Source organism: Centrocercus urophasianus, unplaced genomic scaffold (genome assembly GCF_019232065.1).
Source record: "Centrocercus urophasianus isolate 14NV4802_14NV808 unplaced genomic scaffold, USGS_Curo_1.0 seq_26, whole genome shotgun sequence".
Classification (NCBI taxonomy): Eukaryota; Metazoa; Chordata; class Aves; order Galliformes; family Phasianidae; genus Centrocercus; species Centrocercus urophasianus.
The window spans coordinates 7,332,339-7,346,527 of record NW_024884822.1 but is presented as its reverse complement, the minus strand read 5'-3'; the positions used below and the strand labels follow the sequence as shown (position 1 = coordinate 7,346,527).

At 38.7% G+C, this 14,189-nt stretch overlaps 1 protein-coding gene across 1 annotated transcript in view; it reads right to left on the bottom strand.

Moving 5' to 3' along the window:
- Positions 1-2,157: 2,157 nt before the first annotated feature.
- CPEB4 (cytoplasmic polyadenylation element binding protein 4) overlaps positions 2,158-14,189 on the bottom strand; it is a 37,115-nt gene continuing 25,083 nt past the window's right edge. Inside the window, exons 4-8 of the mRNA XM_042826067.1 lie at positions 12,038-12,127; positions 11,260-11,378; positions 10,264-10,378; positions 9,867-10,048; positions 2,158-6,606 (exon numbers count right to left, since the gene is read on the bottom strand). Of these exons, the coding sequence (XP_042682001.1) occupies positions 6,379-6,606; positions 9,867-10,048; positions 10,264-10,378; positions 11,260-11,378; positions 12,038-12,127 (734 nt within the window). The 3' untranslated portion in view covers positions 2,158-6,378. The remainder of the gene's footprint in view (positions 6,607-9,866; positions 10,049-10,263; positions 10,379-11,259; positions 11,379-12,037; positions 12,128-14,189) is intronic.

Sequence of the window (14,189 nt, the reverse complement as noted above, 5' to 3'; positions counted from 1 at the left end):
TCCTTCACTGATACGGAATGTAGCAGTTCATTTAGTGAAAGCAGCACCCTAGAGAAAGCTGGTGGCTGCCTGTGCTCAACGAACAGTTTGTGCTGAAAGAAAATATTTGAGATTCATGTACTGTGGAAATTCTGAAATTCTACCCCGCAGGCAAACCTCCACCTTCTGGAGTCAGCTTGGAGCATTTATTTATAGTTTCAGGACAAACTGAAACCCAAAAGAGATTTGATATATTATCTTTCCTAGAATGTTCTTCTCAGCAATTCAGAACCAGCCAAGACCGTTGCTAAAAAGGTGATTATTTTCAGTTTGGAACACCCCAGACTTCTGGTATTTCACCTTATTGAGGTGATTTTTTTTTTAGACTCTAATAAATTAAATCTCATTACATAGGCAAATGTTCACAAAGTATTCTGCAGTCTCCAGAGGGGAAAAGCTCTTAATTAATTTACACACCAATCAGGCTTCATCTTGATAAGCACTTGTGAACTCAAACGAGTGTGGGAGTGCCTTGCCTGTGGAAGACACCAGTCGTTCTACCACCATTAGAAAGCCCACACTGCAGGACCAAACTTCAACTCCATCCTACTTGTTAGAAACCATTATCAGACAAAGCACTGATAAGCACATGCTTTCTAGAAGACCACTCTGCACTTGAAAGCAATGTCAAGAAGTCGTTATCACACTGGGAGAGGCCAACCTGTAACTATTTCCTAGCAATACCAACACAGAGAATGGAGAGATACTTCCCTTACCAGCCAATACTATGTCTGGTGCAAAATGCAACAACGTGGAATTCATCATTTGCCAAGCAGACTTCCCATCTCCAGCCTCTTTATTTTTCCAAAGTTTACCAGCAATTTTATGATTATTTTAAAATAGCTGTTTCAAAGGATTGAAAATATACGCATGGAGTCACCAGCAATTCTTTTCTTGTTAAAAAGGCATTAGCTTCTAAGTTTGCATCATCCGAAGCCAATGGGAATTCAAGTGATTAGCACCTTGCAGAACTAATCCCATTACAGCTCAATTCTGCATTTTCTGAAGTGCCCATGGAAATAATTACACTCAACAATCTATAAAACATTTACAACACCATTCCTCAAACTCAGGCACAAGAGATTAGTAGCCCAGATGCCAATGACAAAGCACTGGTCATCAGTGCAATGCTACTCGTATCAAAATCTAGAAAACAAACAGAAATAAATCTGGATCTCCTAGCCACTAAGGATAGCTTCTGAAGAGCAGATATAGTAGGTGGCAACCCTTCACAAGACTCCTTAGACATCTCAAGATCAGGTATTTTAAATTAATGCCGACTCTAGCAACCTCATCTAAGGACGTTCTTTAAAATTCCAGACTTATTCCTTCAGGGAATATCAGATCACAACTGCGAGACAAGTGAAAAGCGATCCTTGTCTGTCTGTGCCATGCTTGGACAGGTCCTCGCCTGGTTATCTTTTTGTCCCAGCTGCAAGGTGGTTTCTGACTTATGTTATGCATTGCATGCGCCTCGGCGGTATCCTTCTCATTAAACACGTCACCCACTCAGTTAGCTTGATTTCTCAGCTGCATGGTGGTTGTCTTTTGACCCTATGAATTGGAAGCAGAGAGCAGAAAGAAATGATGCAATTCCTGGCTAGGTTGATACTCTTATTGCTGCGAAAAAAAATAGAAACAGCAGTGCTGAAGCTGCTGAAAGGTTTTTCCAGAGATATATAAGATTACTCAACAAGCACCAAATCCTCAGCAAGCAACAAATCCACAAAATTAAGTAGTTAGCATTCAACATTCCCTAAAGACAACATCTGCATGTAAGCAGAAAGAATGGATCTTCTTGCAGTCTGATTCAACCAACAGCAGTTCTACAGCCCTCCAGACATCGCCCTTCCAGTTTCTGCTGCACTGCACATTTATCTTGCGGTGCTTTAATGCACTGTTCAGGGCACTCAGCATCTCTCCAGTGGTTACAGCCTCTCACACACCTCCACAAAACCATGCTCAGTGTTCTGACCAGAACAGGACCGCAGAACTTCACACATATACAGTCAGACATGTGCCCACTTCATCAGCATCACCTCCCGAGCCCCAGGAGCTGCAGTCACAAAGGAATATTTATCCACTGAAAGCTCAAAAAAAAGAGGTTAAGGAGAAGCATTGAGTTAAAAGTTTTATTCATTCAACATCTCACATTACAAATATTTAAAAATTATATGCATACTGGTATAAATAGTCATTTGCAAACTATTTAATAACATTAATTTTCACTAGCACTTCAACAAATGAACTCTTTAAAAAAAGTAACTTGTGTTATATAACTTAGAGTAGAACATACAAAAATATGAACTTAAACGTGAAAATGACTTTAATAAAAAATGAATTACCCTTATTTAAAATGCTATAATAAATACTACAACCTCCCCATACACAGTAAAAACTATATGGAAATTCAGCCAAGTAGTACAATTAACTGACATACTTAAATAACTTTTCCTTCTGATAATATGAGCAATACATTGGGGGGAAAAACATATTAGGGATTAGTAAAAACTAGACACCCACTTGCTAAAAGTTTCACTTCCAAAAAATATAACAAAAAAATCTGATGAAAATTATAAAAACTAATTATACTTTAAGATTTAAAAATATAAAAAATAAAACAGTTGAATACAATATTGTCCCAATTCTTACAATGCTATCACAGTAGCTTTAAAATAATAAAATAAAGCAAATGACCAAAACCTTTTATTCCATTTTTTTTTAAAAATAATCTCAAATTTACATTAGTAGAAAGATCGATTTCTGATTCTTTTCTTTAGAAACGCCAGCAAGAAAGAGGATTTACTAGAACAGTAGAAAATGACATTTTTAAATGTCTGCAATTAAAAACAAAGAATTACACTGCAAAGATCTTCCAGAAGTCTGAAATAGGTATTGCACATAACTTGAAGTTAACTTGCCACAATTCATCACATTCAAGTTTTAAATCACCTTTTAACAGAAGGTTTCAACTCCTCTAAAAACAAAAGGGGTGAATTATCAAGTCTTTCCAACAGCATCCTTAGAAAACGCTAAATTCATTCACTGCAAGTTTTAAATTTGCATTCTGCAGAGGTCTGTGTATGGAGAAGTAGATACTATACCAAAAAGCACGGGGCAGTGGGGTTCCTTTACATACAAAATAATCAGAAACACTTTATTTTACATTGCAAAAATAACCATGTAATTACTCTGTAACTACACTGTAAATACATGGCCGGTGCCATGCTAGTGTGATAAAACTACATGCTCATCAACCCCTTGCAAATCGAAGTGATACCCTAAGACCGGTAAACTAATTACATGTTAATTATGTTTGGAGCTACACGGTAACCCCAACTACAAATCCCATGTAATCAGAAGGACGTGCCGTCACTACTTAAGTACAGAGTAATGCCTATAATTGTTTATGCCCTGTAAATCGAAGTGTAACCAAATAATCTGTAAACACGCTTGTCACACAATCACAAGTGAATATTAGTAGAATAACAACTTCTTACATTAGTCATGCATACTAACATTACGCGCCCGCCACCTAGCAGGCTCTCTTTTATTCTTTAAATATAATTTAAAAGAGTAGACACATTTCTGCATCAAACACCTAACACCGATTCTGTATTAATATTAAAAATGGCTAAACATTCACCAAAAACGTCTGCATTTGTGTATCATCTTTAAAAACTCAGTAAGAAGCGGTAGACAATTTTGATGTTTCTTTGCTTTTAAATCCTACGCTATACTTATGCATTTAAATTTCAGGGTCTAAAGACAGTGTCATTTGTCACTTTCATGCTTTTCTTCTTTAATTCTCAACTTTACATATACTATTTCTTAAATTATATGTACACCAAATACCTGGTGCTGGGCTAAGATGTTTAAGCAACATGCTTTCTTTTCTCTGCAGATTCTAAAATAGCATTGCCAGTGCACAACATCCATAATTCAAAATGTATGCAGAGCACTGAAATGTATAAAAAGCAGAATATAAGAAAATAAAATTTATTAAAATTATTTATATTAAAAAATGAAGTATATGAAGATCTCTCAGTAATAAAAGTACAAAAAGCTACTCTTTGCAATATGAAAAATTGAGGTATTGCATAAAGAGATATCCCGTCAGTGAAAAGTGTGCCTAAAAATGCTCACTGTTGGAAAAACAAGATATACAAAAGTAGTGCATAACAAATATACATTATGTGCATGACAAAATAAGTTAGCTACAAAAACACTGTACCGAAATTCAGCAGGTCATGTACAAAGGGAAAATTATTATTCAAAGCTAGTTCTCAAACAGTGTTATTTCTCGTAATGGTAACCCATCTCACCTGTTTACTGGGTAGGATCGGCACAATAGCACACCCCAAGCCACCTACAAGCATTAAAAAAATTAAAGGAACATTCCAACTCTAATTATGTACTTCAGAGAAAAAAAAGTCCCTGACAATCTACACAAGAGCACTCTGCATTTGCATCACTGTTGTCAATATTTTCAGGGATTTCATTAAAAGCAGCTCCCTTTCTATACTTGACTAATAGACAGCAAATGTCTCCATTTTGACCTTTGGAACTCGAGAAGGTTCATTAAAGCCTGTATTGAAAATAAAAACTGCTTCTCATAAAGATAATCTGGGCTGGGGGACAGGATGAGGGGGCCGGCAAACGCTTTCGGCGCAGCAGATGTTTCCCAAGCAGTGCTGAGGCAAGTCTTTGGTCTGAGAGAATCTAGGATGGTACCACGCCAGTCGGGCGGTTTAGAAGATTGCCACTGAACCTGTTTGGTTGCACACTGCTAAAGAGTAGTTTCAGAAGTTGGCCGGGGCTTTAGTTCAAAAGTAAGAAAAAATAATGTTCAGAACTACTCCTTCATTCAGCCATTTCAAACTAAACCCCTGCACCCACTCTTTATCATTCCATTAACATGTACTGTGTTAATGCTTCTCAAGGTAGAATTTGTTTATAATAAAGCAGGCATTAACTTAGCAATGTTGGCACTTCAAATACCTGTGTTTCTCTATTTTTCCATATTAAGTTCTGAAGAAGAGGAATTTTAGCTGGGATTCTTTCTACAAGAAGAGTAAGAAAGGCATATGCATGCTTGCACTGTTTCATGCACAAAACAGTGCAAAACAAGACCTGGAAACTATGGAGGTTCATGCCTTCTGTTACAACTAAGTTAGAGAGTATTCAAAACTAACTTTACATCCATGATGGGAAACCAGTAAGCAGCCGATTTTACTTTGTGTGACACACTGGAATATCAAAACTTCAGTAAAAATCAGTGATATCCTTGAGGTATCTTAAGGTTTTCTAGTTTTTCATGTCAAAATGGAGAGCAAAGGCTGGCCCCTGATGAATGTTAGTACATTAGGATATAGAGTTATATATAGCCATCAAAAATAAAATCTATATATTTATCCTTCAGGAGAGGAAACGCCAGTTAACTAGTTGTCATTACTCTAGCTTTGGTTGGACTTCTAGGGCTGTAACCAGACAATTGAATTCTCTTAAACACAAAGGAAAAAAAAGTGCACTCCCCCCTCAGTAGTAACTTTACTCAACTTTTACATTCAGGAATTCTTAAAATGTAATAATTTTGATGAAAATATAGTAAGCTCTGCCTATCTCATTACTAATTTGGATGTGGGTGGTAGTCAGAGGCAAGGTCAGATAAACACCGAGCAAAAATTTCAGCCTCAAAACCCTGAAAAGATTAAAGAAAGAAAGAAGGAAAGAAAGAAAGAACTATCATTATTAAAACGCTGCTTCAACTTTACTCATGCATTTTTGTTGCTTTAAACATGCTCTTTCCTGTTGATAGGTAAACGCTAACTTCAGCTGTTGCTGGAAAAATCCAAAGTCAAAACAAAACGAGAGGCAAAAACAGGCTTCCCTGGGGAAAAGTGTCAGAACAGACTTATAGTGTTATTGTTACACGGTTATTTTAATAAAAGTATTCTTATGTTCTTTATTAACAATAATTTAATTAAAAAACCAAAATACTCTATTGTTTCAATTCTCTTTTCTTAATATTTTTCTCTCCTCTAAGAAAATGTTGCATGAAATTAAGTGTTCTCTCCCTAGTAAAGACAAGAGAATGCAACTCACTTGCAACATGTTATCAATACGAAAAGGAGTTCCCAATACAGTTTTCAATGACAAGGTTCTACAAAATACCCATATTATAGGTCATTCTTTCATTATACTATTGTTAAATTACAGACTACTACAAAAAGGACATGCTATCTTGAATAAGAGAAAGGGCAGGGTGGGTAGGGACAATCAGGATAACAGAAGAGTGCACTTAATTTGAGGCCTGCATATGAGCGCTGCAGCGATCATTTAGTTCCAGCGGAATGAAATATGTCTTGGGCGATCTCCTCCCTCCTTCACCAGGGGCTTGTGGAATTCCCTGCCAGCGCGTGAATGGATAGCAGCCCAGCAATATTCACAGTAATACTGCAGACAGGTAACATTAGCACAGAAAAATGGAGCAAATTTTCCACCGCAACGGGCCCCCTGACATTCATCACAAAGCTGATCGTCCAAGACATATGGCTTAACTTCCACCTGCGTACAGAAAATGAGAAGAAAGTTTACAATTCTTAATTACAATGCAGATGAAGACAATTCCACAACATATACTATTTGCATTCTAGCAGGGAACAACACAGACAAGAAGTAAATGCCAAAACTCATAGGCGCTTAATGCGAGAACAATCTTGTTCCCGCTGCATTCCTTGATCCTTCAAAAACCACCACAGAATCCAATGCTCAGCATCAACAGTTTCACATAAGCTGTCATTTGCTTGCAGAAAGGAACAATCAACATGTGGCTGTAGAACTGATACACACAGATTCACATCAGAACGCTGGAGAATTCTGGGGATTTATTTTTAAGCAGCGTGATGCACAACCAAGCTCAGGTAGGAACGTCAACTGTTTACACAACACTGCGTGCAGATTAAAAGCAATTTGCAAATTTCAATGTCTGAATCCCCGGCTTTAAAAAAAAAAATCATTATCTTCAATAAACAGCACATCTCTGTTCTCTTTTTCTGTGGCTTCGTCCACTCAGCAGAAAGAGACCCACCTACTCTTGCTGGTATCAAATACGAGGCTTAAAATGGGACTGATGACCATCTACTTAGTTGGCATGAAGGGCCAGATGAGCAGCAGACAAGAAAGAAGAAACATTTAAGTTCTTAATTGATAATGACTCACAGGAACTTACCAGCTGGTGCTACAAGGATACATCTACGCTTCAACATCTGCAGGCTACTAGCTTTTAATCTAGGCATTTGCATACCAAGAACAAACCCCTGCCCACAGTGCAGAATGCTGACTGTGTGACAGGAAGGCGAAGCTCGCTGCTCTCAGTATACAAGCTGGCTGGAGTACAGCTCGTTTAGACATGCCTACGTGTTCAAATAGCATTGCCATCCCTTACAGGCTGGGTTTCACCTCATAACCAATAACCACCTCTGCTCCTGTTCCTTCACTCCCTAGGACTATGAAAGGTCCATCAGAAGCACAACAACAAACCTTAAACCTCACCTTAAAGAAGCATACAAACAAGTTCCTGTCCTGATAGTGTTTGTGAGCCCTCCCTAAGGGAGGAGCCTGTGCCATCAGGCATTTTCACAACCATTCCCAAATATCCAGACAGCAACTGGTGTCTCTATGTCGTCCTGCTATTTCTGCATCTGCTTAGGGATGGCTCCTTCTTCAACTCACAAATCTCAGCTGTATGCCAGCTGATTCACATTCACATAGCATTTTGAACTCACCCAATCCTAAGAGGCTCCAGAGGAGACACTGCAGTAGGTTCATGTCATTTGTGCTTACAAACTACTTGAGAGACAATACAGCAGCCTTTTCCCTCCTTCTTTTTCTCCTCTCCCATTGATAATGTTTCTCAAGCTCTCCTCCACACCACCTCAGAAGATCAGATTTACAAAAGAGCAGCAGAAGACTGAAGAGAAGGAGACTTCACTTTCTCCCTTTGTCATCTATTTTGCTAAGCAGTTGGAGGTTGGGTGCTCAGTGGTGAGCTAAGAGGACAAAATACAGCTATGCTGTGCTGACCTCCTTAACATGGCAGCTCTGCAGCTTTACTGTGCTTGAATATATGTGTTCAGAGGCTGGCTTAGGCTGCAACCTAAAGGCCACACTACAGCACAGGTAATTATACCTCTGCTTGCTTTAGCCTGTTACTGCACCCCTGGTTTCTGTACAAGACTATAAACCACAGGTATGAGTCAGAGTCCTCAACACATTTATTCAGTGTGTGCTATAGTGCACAGGACCAACATGGCCTGCATTTCTTACCTGTGCTGGCTACGTGGAAGTACCTTAAAGTACAGCAACTTCATCAGGCACACTTAGGGTGGCAGCACACAGCAGAAGCTCAGTAGCAGTGGGCTCTGCAGGCCACTGAGCATTTACCTTGCACTACCTCTCTGAAGGCACATCTATCAGCAGCACCTCCTTGCCTAATTTTACAGGAAATCCCTTCTTGTTATTACTTTCGTTTTTATTTGTACAGAAAAAGTTAATTAGAGAAAAAAAAAAAAAACAACAACAAAACAAATAGCAAGTAATTAATAAAAAGCATTATTTCCATTGTTGCCTTTTTGTATCTTTTATGCAACCAAACGCTCTTATAACGAATTCTCTGAACATTTATCTCCCCATGGCTTTTCTGAACACATAAAATGGGGAAATACAGAGGAGGAGAGAAGGAAGGGGAAACAGATTGCAGAATACTTGCCAGAGTTCACAATTACTTAAATTTCTAGTCCCGACAGCTTCAATGGACCTATTCACCCAAATGTCTGCTTATGCAAGCAGAAGTTGCACAAGGGCAGCCCAAATTATTTGTTCAAAGCCATACAGAACTTATTTCAGAGCCAAGATCAGAACAAAGACATTCCATCTCACAAGCCCTGAGACAAACAGTTGTTCTACCCAAGCTTTATAGCCAAGGGAGAAGTGAAATGATAATCAGCTCATCAGCCAAGTTTGGGGGTTTCTTCTGTAGTGATACTAAAATTGAAATAAATAGTGACAGTCATGTAAGGAAAATTCAGAGACAAAGCACCAGTGAGAACAATAGATATAGAGATCTCAGTTTCTCAAAATTGAGGCCCAAAGATCATTGCAATGGACAAAGTCACATTGGATATAGATGAGGGCAGACACTAGCAAATTACAGATGTTGTCAACATATTTCTTTAATTTATGTTAACAAATTAAGCAATAAATACTTATAGATTATCACTGAATCAATTAACTGGGCAGCTTTTACATAAGACGAGCAGGATGACTGTGAGGCTGTAATGCCTGCTGAAGAGTTCACAATGCATTACTTGATGTTCTTCAGAACCACTCAGCATACAACGCATAACAGCAGAGCTACATTCTGCCCATTCTCTACTAAGATGCAGAACAGGAGTAAAAACCGCTCCACCCTTAGCAGATACCCTCCTCCCTGACATTATACAAACACTACAAGTGCAAATCCTTGCAGTGGGAGTACATGACGAGTGTAATATTCTTATAAAAGGGCAAGGCAGCTGACATGCTTCCCATTATGCTAAGCAATTTGAGAAAGTCAGCTTCACAGTTGCCTCCCACGTTCCAGAAGAAATAGTTTTGCACCACTCCATCATTTTTATTCTGTGTTGTATCTTAGTGGCACAATCTAGCCTTAAATATACAACGCATCCGATACAACATTTACAGTCTTCACAATGACACACATTTACATGGAAAGCCATTTCTAGAGAAGGCACTGAAAAAAAATAGAATACACTTGAAGACCTTACCCGTTTATCTATCTCTCCATGCTGCAGCTGAACAAAGCGAGCGCTGATAGCAGCTATGTAACTCTGTTGATTAGAAAATGCAACCCGCCCAGCTCCTTTTGGGTACTTCAGCTCAGGGTCTGTGTCAATTCCAGCATAGCACACCCCTCCATAGAGTCGATCCATTATCATTGCAAGTTCCACTAAACCAGAAAGGAAAATGAAACAGTGTAGGCTTGGTTATTTTTTCTCCCCCTCTAAAAGCATCCAATGCAACAGTTCATTTGTATCCATGTGCCCCACTGCAAGTGTCAGGAACACTTCATAGTTCATTTGCTGAAGTAACTTCTCTCCCCCCTTGCTCCCCAAATCAGACTGCATATTCAACATGCCCAGTGCTGCGGAACACGCAGTGTACCTGCTCGTAAAGGCCGAGGAACACCACCAACAAAAATGGTTTTTCGTGGGTCAAGAGGCTGTGAACCATCCATAACAAAATCACTATCACTAAGGTTCCAAGGCCGGATCTGAACCTACGGACAAAAAGCCTTTTTTTTTTAACCATTCACAATTCAAGGTATATCAGTAATATAACTTAAAACAGTATTCTACAAAGTAGAAAGCCTCCTAAACTACACTATTTTTAACTCCCTATTCAGCAATCATTTCCCAAAACGAAACGTTAATAAGCTCCACTTGATTGTACCAAATTTCACCACTTCCTTGTTACCCACATTTCTGGGAAAAAAAACCTCACCCCCTACTTACGCATTTACTTAATCGTGGCCAAACGGTGCTGTGTGAACCACACTACTGCACACATATCTTCACTATTCGAGTTGGTCTAGGCAAGTGTAAGCACCAGACCAGTGTTATCTCAATGGAACAGGCTCAAATGTGTGTGTTTATTTACTGTGACAAACTAGCAGCTTTATATTTACCTACTGCTGGCTGAATTTGAAGTGCAAGAATATGACAGAAGTCTCCCAGCTATTAACAGACTTGCATCAGTCACAGAGTCATTTATATTAATAATGTACAGTTCTGTGCCATATTATGCTTTTTCTATTTGTCTCTGTCAAAACAGGTTGCATGCAACACTACAGATAATATTACAATTTTATTGCATAAGAAGGACAAAATACCTGCCTGAAAATAGATTTATTACATCAAAGGTGAAATTCAGCAAACCTTTTTCTAACGAAACTGAGAATTGTAACTAGACTTCAACACTTCCTGATGCCTACTTTAAAAATATGTTATTCATCTTTCTGAAAACTTAATTTGGCAATTTGGGGAAATTTAAACATTAGCATTCTGAAGACAGGAAAAACAAAAGAGACAGGGAAAACCTGAAGAGTACAATTTCTGGTTATCATACAAGAATTGTGCAGGCCTTGAAAATTCTACCTACCGGTTTGTCTTTGATAGTGGGGCTGGAAACACAAAGATAGAGCTTTCCGTCTTCTTCAATACATGCATCAATCAGTGCCTGCACAGAGCTTTCATCTTGGAACAGCAAAAATGCGTATCCTACCAAAAGGGAAAACAAGCACATAATTTCTTTCCTCTATTCACCTTTTAGTACAGTAACTTAACCCAAAATTATGCTTGGCACCGTGTCATCATGCTACTGTATGACAAAGGACAAACTTCAAGATGCCCTCGCACCTTCCCATCTGAACTTCCTGCAAGCCCTCTCACAGTCACGAAGGAAAGAAGGGAGGGAGACTGCTGATCAACACATTCTCTCCATTTCCTTTGAAAAAGAAAAGCCAGTAGTAAGAACTGAACAAAAGCCACAGCTGTGGAGGCATGCTTCCCAGCACGGCTGTTAATATAAGGTGCTAGTACTCTCCAGCATCTGTGAACAGTATTTAGCTGCTTTACAGAAAACTAGCCTTGATTATTATTACAAAAGCAAGTAAAGCAGAATGAGGAACAACAGGAGAAAAAAAAAAAAGAAGAAAGAAAGAAAAGGAAAACCAAATAAAGTAACAACAGGAAGTTGTTAGGGAATAATTGTTTTAGTGCAGAATAATTGCAAAGCCCATTCTAAAATCAGTTTATAGCCCAAGGATTCATCATTCTTTCTCACAAACTTTGGTCATCACCACAAAAGTCTCTTTTGAAGTTGAGCCTTATCAAGAAAAATGAATTCTAGAACAATGATACCATTATCAGATATTTACCCTTAGGAGGAAAATAAGATTTGCTTTCTGCCTTGTGTGGCCAGTCTACAATCAAAGGTCCAAAGCGACGAAAGCTAGCAGTGATCTCATCTACACAGAGAGGAAAAAGGCATGAACTGAAATTAAAATCAGTTGACTGCAAGACAGTTGAAAATCACAAACTTCATTTAGCTTCACTACATAAACAAACATGCTGTAGTCCTAATGGTTTACCAAATCATAGAAGTGCTTACTAGCTGATGGGGCATCTTCAGGACAAGTCAGAACACATGTTACAAAACAAGACAGTTCAAAGATCCATCTTTTACTGTTGATCTCAAACCCACTAATAAACAGAAACTGAATCTATACAGCTATCATAACACAACTTCAACTATTCTGCCACGAAGAGTTTAAAGGCAACTTGCTGACTTGCTAGCAAGCAACCAGCTCTGTCAGTGGGTCTTAAAAATGCAGGAAGACAGGAGAAAAATGATCAGCCTATCACAGGAGTCAGTCACACCTGTTCATACTGCTTGTCAGTATGCAAATACTGACATCAGCAGCAAATACTGTCTGAGTGGGACCTCCACCTAATATAGAGCGAACTTCCACAACAGTGTTATGCAACAGAGGTGGCAAACAACATATAACTATAGCAAGAAGCAACTCTTGCATCCATTTCAAATTCGCCTTCCACCTAAAGTTGCTGGTAAAAACGTGCATATGCTAGTCCTGTGGGAGTCCTCTAGTTACAATTCTTGTTGAAAGTGACTGTTCCCTTCTCCACAAAAGACATTTGAACCATCACCAGTTAAAGTTCTCTGAACAAGAATTTTTCATTAAAAAAGGAAACAAAAGGAACAAACTTTCTGTTGCTGGAGCGCCATCTAAATTGGCACAAGGCTTAGCTGAATTCTGCTCAAGGTGCTACAGACCCTCCTGCAGCAGCACAGTGTTGGGGTTAGAAATCTGAAAAGGTGCTACTGGTTGTGTTCCTTTCAGTCTGCTTATACCTGCTGATGACACTGCTAATGAAATAGCAGCTCACAAGCCATAGTACTGACAGCTGCATCCGAAATGCACCCAGGAAAAGAAGTGTGTCAAGGTTACGTGGTGATGAAGATATTAAGCAAAGAAAACATTACTTATTGCATCTCTACTCCTGTAACAAATCTTCATCTAGAACGGTAGTAAGACAAATTTCATTTTAAATTACATTACATAAAATGCATCTTAGAATTACAGTCAGAAAAAGTTCAGACTCAGGTGTGAGACACTTCAAATTACATCGTCCTTTTTCTAATTCACACTCGTGCATTTAGCAAGAGGAGTGCTGACGTGAAGCAACTCTGACACATTCAAGCTACCCTCCCAGCACACTTTTAGCAAAGGCTTTGTGCCTCGATAACTCAGCTTCACACAGACAGAACTATTTGTCTCATCTGTTTTTAAATCAACAAAAGTGACAAAGACACAAACAACAACAAAAAACTGTAATAAGATTTTCCCCTTGTAAACATCATGTTAGACTTGACCTTTTAAATGCTGAAGGAGTAAGTTATGTTAAACAGGATAAATGCAGCTTTTATGTTGGATGTGACAGTCAGGTTGTCATGCTGCAGTAATACAAACTGCAGTGCATTACAAGCTCTCTCCCTGACGACAAGTGGGGATTAAAAATAATTCTGTGATTGGAAAAAAAAATAAAAGCAACTTTGTGGATTTACACTTGAAGTTCTTGTAGCCACCCCTACGTCATGCTCTATGCACACAAAAAACAGAACTTTCTGATGAAAAAAAGCTTCACCACAATTGTGACCCTCACCACGCACATGTTAGAAGCCGCACATGATCACACCACAGGATGTGATCATGGCTAAAAATCACCTCTATGAAACCATACATAAACCTCACATATGAATTAAGTTACATACACCTTAAAAATCTACTAGAAATCCTTTCCCTACTACTAGCTTCTGGTGCATACAAAATGACTGCAAAGTACTACGACTTTCAACAGGGGATATTTACTTGTTTATTGTTGCACCACCACCCCTTTTTTATACCTCTTATATTGCAAACTTCAGTTACACGTATGATAACGTACGGTTTTGTTCTTCAGCAGCAAAACAATGTCATAGCCAAAACTAGCCTGAATGATCTCACGTTT